Below are 8218 nucleotides of genomic sequence, written 5' to 3' on the forward strand. Positions count from 1 at the left end.
AACGCCTTAAGCAAGAGCCCATCTTGACAGAGCCCATCTTGTTACCCTTGATGGCAACTACTTAATGTGTGCCTTGCTGCCCCTACTATCACTGGGAAAGGTCACCACATGGTAGAACCCAAAACCAAGCACTTCTCCCATTGCAAGAATCATAGATCTAGTTGGCCAAACAAAACCCAAGACTCGGAGAGACTTACAAGGATATCAAATCATGCATATAAGAAATCAGCAAAGACTCAAATATATATCATAGATAATCTGATCACAAATCCACAATTCATCGGATCTCGACAAACACACCGCCAAAGAAGATTACATCGGATAAATCTCCATGAAGATCATGGAGAACTTTGTATTGAAGATCCAAGATAGAGAAGAAGCCATCTAGCTACTAACTACGGACCCGTAGGTCTAAAGTGAACTACTCATGAGTCATTGGAGGGGCGATGATGATGATGAAGAAGCCCTCCAACTCCAAAGTCCCCTCCGGCAGGGCGCTGGGAAGGGTCTCCAGATGAGATCTCGCGGAAACGGAAGCTTGCGGCGGTGGAAAAGTATTGTTGTGGATCCCCTGATTGTTTGTTGTATTTTAGGGAATATATAGGCCAAAGATCTAGGTCAGGGGGCGCTCAGGGAGGCCACAAGCCCTGCCACCGCCGCCTCCCCCTGGTGGCGGAGTGGGGGCTGGTGGGCTCCCTGGAGCCCTCCTGGCTTGGCCCACAGGCCCCCTGATCTTCTTCCGTTCGGGAAAAAAAAATTCTTTTCGGGGATTTTATTCTGTTTGGACTCTGTTCCAAAATCAGATCTGAAAAGAGCCAAAAACACGGAAAAAACAGGAACTTGCACTTGGCACTGAATTAATAAGTTAGTCCCAAAAAGATACAAAAGGTACATAAAACATCCAAAGATGACAAGATAACAACATGAAACCTTCAAAAATTATAGATACGTTTGAGACGTATCATGCTGCATCACCCTTTCCTCTTCAAGGGAAAAACCAACGCAAGCACAAGAGGTAGCAGGACCCCGCCCCGGGCCTCCTCGGGCCAGCTCCGCCGAGCCATCAGGCCTATCTCACCGGGCCAGGAGCCGCGCCCGCACCTCATGTCGCGCCCTACCGGCTCTTCCTGCATCGCTGGCCTCGGGTGGCTATGGTGCCGCGCCCGCGCCACCTTACGACGGGTTCTACCCGCCCCAGGTGCCGCCTCCATGGGATCCCTCCCTCGTTGCCGCCTTACACTCGGCACCATCCCCTGGCAACTACAGTGGCGGAGGTGACTGGTACATGGACTCGGGCGCCACTGATCATGTGACATCTCATCCCGGTAACCTCATATACTCCACTCTCGTTTCTACCCTAACTCATATCACCGTTGCCAACAACTCCTCTTTACCCATTACACATGTCGGTCATACATCTTTTCCATCTTCTTCTACTCCTATTAACATGTCTAATGTCCTTGTCTCTTCTGACTTAGTCACAAACCTTTGTTCTGTTCGTTGTCTTGCTCGTGAGAATCCTCTTACTGTCGAATTTGACGCTGTTGGTTTTTCTGTGAAGGATGCCCGTACACGGATGGTTCTCCACCGATGTGATAGCCCTGAGGACCTCTACCCGATGCATCCCTCCACCTCCACCACCGCCACCCGTTCAGCAGTCCTCGTCGCCAGTGTCGATCTTTGGCACGCTCGGCTCGGTCATCCCAACTCCACAGTTTTACGTCAGATTCTTCAGAGTTTTTCATTCTCATGTAATAAGGTTGAAAACCATACATGTGAAGTGTGCCATCTCAGCAAGCATGTTCATCTTCCCTTTAGCGAGTCTACAACTATTTCCACCTTTCCGTTTCAGTTATTATTGCATAGTGATGTTTGGACGTCCCCGATTGCAAGCAACACGGGCTACCTATACTATTTGGTGATATTGGATGATTTTTATCATTATGTGTGGACATTCCCTCTTCGTCGTAAATCCGACACCCTCGCCACACTCACCATCTTTTATTCTTACGTCACCACACAGTTCGGTCTTCCTATCCTTGCATTGCAAACTGACAACAACAAAGAGTTTGACAACGCCGTCGTTCGACACCTCCTCTCGTCTCATGGCACCGTCTTTCGTCTCACTTGTCCTTACACCTCTCAGCAAAATGGTCATACTGAGCGTGTCATTCACACTCTCAGCGACTGTGTCCGCACGTTGCTCTTCCACTCCAATCTTCCCCCTAGGTTCTAGCCGGATGCTCTCGCCACCGCCAGCCTTCTCATTAACATCCGCCCATGTCGCCCTCGCTGGAACTATCCTCCTCACCAACTCCTCTTCGGTATGGCCCAATCTTATGATGGTCTTCATATTTTCGGGTGTCTCTGTTATCCTAGCACAGCGTCCACCGCACCTCACAAACCTGCACCACGGTCGGTTCCTTGCATCTTTCTTGGTTATCCGACCAACACAAAAGGTTACCGGTGCTATGATCCAGTGGCCCACCGAGTCTACACATCACGACACATTTAGTTTGATGAGTTCGTGTTCCCGTTTCAGCAGGTACCATCACCACCCGTGCTCCCTTCTGCGCCTTCTGCGGTGCGGCTCGCCCCTACCACCACCTTTGGCGAGCCCCTCACTTCGCCGTCGAGCACTGCCCCGGTTGTGTCTCCATCTTTTGTCGAGCCTGCCCTGGGTTCGGCCACACCCTCCCGCGACACTACGAGCGCAGTTGTATTCTTGGACGCCCCTGCTGTCCCTGCCTCCGGTGCCTCCGACGCTGAGGCCTCCTGCTCAGTCCCGCTAGGCGCCGTCACCACGCCCTCGGAGCCCGGCTCGACATCATCCTCACGAGTCTCCCCTTCGGCTCCACTGGTAGCGGCCGCACCTCTCACCGGTGTGGTCACTCGGGCTCAGACTCGGACTGTCCGTCCTAGCACGCGCTACCCTGATGTCGAGTATGCAGGTGTTGCGTCCACATCGGCGTCTACCTCGGCTCTGTCTCCACTACCCACCTCCGTTCGCGCAGCCCTTCAGGTTCCGCACTGGCTAGCTGCGATGCACGAGGAGTTCGATGCTCTTCAGCGTAACCGCACGTGGCAGCTTGTGTCGTGACCTCCCCATGCCAATGTCATCACTGGCAAGTGTGTTTTTCACCAGAAGACCTCCCCTGACGGTTCACTCGAGCGCTATAAGGTGCGTTGGGTGGTGCATGGCTTTCGACAGTGTGTCGGCTTGAACTTCACCGACACCTTCGCCCTGGTTGGCAAACCGGGCATGATTCGTGTCGTGCTCCGGCTAGCTGCTTCTCGCGCTTGGCCAGTTCACCAGCTCGATGTGTAAAATGCTTTTTTGCATGGCCATCTCGACGAGCAGGTGTTCTGCCAGCTGCCTGCTGGTTTCGTTGATGACACTTTGCCAGACCATGGGTGCCTCCTCTCCCGTTCTCTTTACGGGTTGAAGTAGACTCCTCGAGCTTGGTACCAACGGATTGTGGCCTTTCTTCACCAGCAGGGATTCCGGTTCACACGGTCCGATGCCTCCCTGTTTGTTTATAGCCAGGGCGCCGTAACCTCATACCTCCTCCTATATGTTGATGACATCATCCTGTCTGCATCATCACCAACGCTCCTACAACAGATCACGACTCCTCTTGGCACCGAGTTTTCCCTCAAGGACTTGGGGGCTCTCCACTTCTTCCTCGGCATCGAGGTTGTTCGATGTGCCACTGGCTTCTTTCTGCATTAGCAGAAGTATGCTCACGAGCTCCTCGAGCGAGCGGGTATGCTTAATTGCAAGTCTTCTCCCACGCCTGTCGACGCGAAGGCGAAGGTGTCCGTCGTCGAGGGATCTACGGCGTCCGACGCCCCTTTCTACCGCTCCATCGTCGGTGCTGTCCAGTACCCGACGATGACGCGGCCGGATCCTCAATATGATGTTCAGTAGGTGTGCCTTCATATGCACGCCCCACGTGACACCCATTGGGCTCTGGTTCGACGCATCCTGCGGTACATCTGTGGCACCACGGCTATTGGTCTCACCCTGACAGCCTCCCCCGACACTAGCCTCGTCGCCTACTCCGACACCGACTGGGCTAGGTGTCCCGACACCTGACGCTCCACCTCTGGCTACTGTGTTTACCTCGGCCCCTCTATGATCTCGTGGTCATCGAAACGATAGCCCACGGTTTCACGATCGAGCACCGAGGCTGAGTACCGAGCTGTGGCTAACGTCGTCGCCGAGTGTTCGTGGCTCCGACAGCTGCTCCAGGAGTTGCTATGTGAGGTTCCCAAGGCCACGATTGTCTAATGTGACAACTTCTCAGCGGTGTACCTCGCTGCCAACCCTGTTCATCATCGCCGGACGCAGCATATTGAGCTCGACATCCACTTCGTTCGACAGCACGTCGCCCTTGGTCGTGTTCGAGTCTTGCATGTGGCCACCGATCAACAGTTCAACGATGTGATGATGAAGGGACTCCCTACCTCGACCTTCGAGAGTTTTCGGTCCACACTTTGCGTCACCGGCAACACTTCGACTGCGGGGGGTATTGAACATGTATGTACGTATGTAGGTGGTTTGTATGTCGTACCTGTAGTGTCTCTCTCCCTTCTGTATTTACTTATTTTTTGGGAGACAAGACACCGGCCGCATCCCTTGTATCTATATATGTGACTGTTGCACGATCAATGAAATTATCAACGCACACAATCCTTTCTCTCCAAACTAACACTTGATATCAATTATGTTGATGTTGATCTCAATCGTTCATGTTATTAGAAATTATTCAATGGAAAACAAATTAAATGAATCGAACGTGCGGTCAAAACAGAGTACATCACGATGAATCCAACCAAAACAAAAAAGGAGAGAGATGTTGCTACCAATCCGACTGGAAATAAACACAAAAGTCTCGCCCTTATCGGATGTTTCCTCAGAAAATGATGATGATATCATCAGTTGAACTTGCTGCAGAGCTTGCGGACCTCTCCCTGTGTGCCGGTGAGCACGTTGACCTCCCCGAGCTTCACGAGCGCCTGCGGGAAGAGCCAACGGAAATGGTCGGTATTGGCGAGCCTGTCGACCATCCAACGCGTGGAGCCGTCGCCGTAGAGGTTTTGGTCGACCATGAGCGCGCCGCGGCGGCGCTGCAACATCTTGTAGAAGCTGTTGTCCAGCTTGGACGCGCTGGACCGGTCGTCTAGAAACACGATGTTGTTATCGGATGATGCCGTGTTAGGGCACACATACGTCTTGTATATGGACGCTAGCTCCGGGTCCATGCTCGGGTCCGTTGCACCAGCCTTGCCGCCGTAGCTGTAAAGACGACTCTTCTTGATCATGCTGCAGTGAGTGACTCCAACCGTGTGCGCGCCCAGCAGAACGACCATGTCGTCCGAGCTGAGGCCGAGGGTGCGGAAGAAAGCAGCTGCCTGCGGGGCCGTGAAATCTGGCCCCGGAAGGTTTATGTCGGTGGCTATGGACCGCCGGCGGTCCCTGCGTCCGGTGCGCACCGCGTATCCTTGTCCCGTGGATGCATTGACGGCGTCCCTGGTTGCGAGGATCTCGATGTCGGAGCAGGATACCACGCCGGGGCACCGCCTCTCAAGTTCCATCTTGATGGTGGCGATGAGATCGTAGCCCTTCACGCTCAGGTTTGGTGATGCCGTCTTCTCTGTGCCGGTGCCGTCGATCAGCAGCCCGCCATCGCAGCCCTATACACGTATATATAGTCCAACAGATTAGTTTTCCGTTTTGAAATAAGGAAAAAAACCGGATTTGTTAGTCGATCTATCTGTGGATGTGCTGTAGAAGATTTAATGGCGCGCACGTATGAATCAAACAGCACATTAGTATAATATAATGACTACTGTACTATAATACTCCTATACACAATACATACATTGACGCCGCACTCGTGGAACAGCAAGCGTAGGAGGTGGGCGACGATGGCGCTGTCCTGGGCGAAGGGGGCCTTGACGATACCACGGACCACCGCCTCCACGTCGTTGCCACGGCACTTGCCAGTGTAGAACCCATTCTGCAGCTGCGCCTGGCCGTCGGTCGCAAGCCCAAGCACGGCGACGGCGAGCACCACCACTAGCACGACAGTTGGCACCCACCGTGGGTCATGCGTCTAAGCGACTTCCGGTAAGTTTACGGTTTTCATTCTCCGTCATGTCTTCCGGCTCCGATTCGTTCTTCCGCGGCGAGATCTGTTTTGGCGTGCTCGTCTTCGTTGCCAATGATTCGGCATGCCTTCAGGAGGCGCCTCTAGACGTCGAGGCACTCCCGGTCCGCTGGGCGACACACTTCCGTACAAGCTCCTACGACATTCTCCTTCGGCAGCCATTGACTCCTGTGTCGACTGTTCGCCCCGCTGCTCGTCATCACAAGCGATCTGGTCGCTCACGACTCCAGCGATGGGTGTAACACGTGGTGGCTCGCCAGGCGTCATCTCCGTCATCTCCGCACATTGCGGCAATCGAGCCTGCTGTACCTCTTCGAGGCGCGATTGACTCGGCGTCGGATCAGTCTAATGTTCCTTCCGAGTGCGAGAGATGCAATCCTGCAGCGGAGGTTTTTATGGCGGGTTCTATGGAGAGCCCGCCTGGGTTCGGTCGTGGCGAACACGAAGCTGGAGAGCCGTCGAGTGGACAACCCGTCATCGTCCTCCGATTTCCAGTCGGCGTCAGCGATAAGACTTTTCGAGTGGACCGCACAGGTATTTCGAGGTGTTTTGTACTCCGCCACTAAATGTTGCAGCAGTCGCTAAGATAGAAGATTCTATTCAGCTGTCAAACTCAGAGGCTAGTAGAGGCTTGAGCAGATTCGTACTTTGCTTCAGGCAGTGCAGCAACAAAACTTAGTTGTATCACAGTCACTCAATAGATTACACAGTAATTCACCTAGAGCAAATACAGTTCGTTCAGTTTACAGTCCAGGGTCACCTTAGTGTTGTAGAGGCGGGGGTTACCGAGAGGGTCAACACACAGATCAGGGGTGAAACCGGTTTCTCCCTGTTACCACCATGATGACCGCCGTCGGGTGCATTCTCCTCCGAGGAGTGGTACGTATGTGTCCCGACACTACGACGATAGGCGCCCATTTGGTGATGAGCGAGTCTTGGGTTTGATGCAAGAAATGTACTCACACAGAGGGGGATTGACAGGGGTAGAGATCACATGGATGGTTTTGACAGAGATCGTCCGAGTGGAAGTGGCAGTGCAGTGTCTGGCCCCGAGTGCTTTAGTAGGGCAATCCGTTCTGCTGAAAATCGCAGCAAGAAGAGCAAGAGCACGGGTTTGAGCTGCGAAACGATTTTTTCTGGAGGTAGGAGAAGGAGATGGGAGCTGGAATAAGTGGAGGGGGGACACGTGGGCCCCACAAGCCTGGTAGGCCCGGCCAGGGGGGTGCCCGCGCCTACAGGGCTTGTGGCCCACTGGTGCAGCCCCCTGACTAGCTCTCCGTCTCAGAATTTTTCAAAAATTCCAGAAAAAATCATATTTGATTTTCACAACAATCGGAAAACTTTTATTTTCGGGGTATTTTACTACGGACGCAAAAGGTAGAAAACGGGGAAAACTAAAGCTAAATCTATCATTTTTCTTCTAAGCAACCGAAGGTGAAAGCTTGGAACAGAGGTTTGTGGCTCCTCGATTCATCCGTCTCATGCTCATCGAAAGAAATCTGTCAATGAGTTTGATCAAGTCTCCTTGACAAACTTTTTAGAATCGCAAAAGAAAACAGAGAATTTTCAAATAGTCACTAGGTTACCTCAATGGGGATGTGCATATCCCCAACAAGCAAATCATACTTCATCTTAACAATAGATATAGGGCATTCAAAGCTCTCAATAAGAATCGATGAAGTTTTTTCAATAGCATTGATGCAATGTACTCGATATTGTTTCTTTGGAAAGTGTACCGTATGCTCATTACCATTGACATGGAAAGTGACATTGCCTTTGTAGCAATCAATAACAGCCCCTGAAGTGTTTAAAAAGGGCCTTCCAAGGATGACCGTCATGGCATCATCCTCGGGAATATCCAGAACAACAAAGTCTGTTAAGATAGTGACGTTAGCAACCACAATAGGCACATCCTTGCAAATGCCAATAGGGAAAGCAGTTGATTTGCCGACCATTTGCAGAGAGATTTTAGTGTGTGTCAACTTATCCAGTTCAAGTCTGCGATAAAGTGAGAGAGAGGCATAACACTAACACCGAATCCA

The 8218-nt window shown here is 52.2% G+C and overlaps 1 protein-coding gene across 1 annotated transcript; it reads right to left on the reverse strand.

Annotated features, from left to right (window-relative positions):
- Positions 1 to 4776: 4776 nt before the first annotated feature.
- Positions 4777 to 6452, reverse strand: LOC123397165 (peroxidase 57-like). Its single transcript, XM_045091818.1, has 3 exons — positions 6299 to 6452; positions 5889 to 6109; positions 4777 to 5700 (listed from the first exon to the last, which is right to left on the reverse strand). The coding sequence occupies exons 1-3, from the start codon at positions 6450 to 6452 to the stop codon at positions 4942 to 4944; spliced, it is 1134 nt and encodes a 377-aa protein (XP_044947753.1). The 3' UTR covers positions 4777 to 4941.
- Positions 6453 to 8218: the final 1766 nt, after the last annotated feature.

Source organism: Hordeum vulgare, chromosome 5H (genome assembly GCF_904849725.1).
Source record: "Hordeum vulgare subsp. vulgare chromosome 5H, MorexV3_pseudomolecules_assembly, whole genome shotgun sequence".
NCBI classification, from domain to species: Eukaryota; Viridiplantae; Streptophyta; class Magnoliopsida; order Poales; family Poaceae; genus Hordeum; species Hordeum vulgare.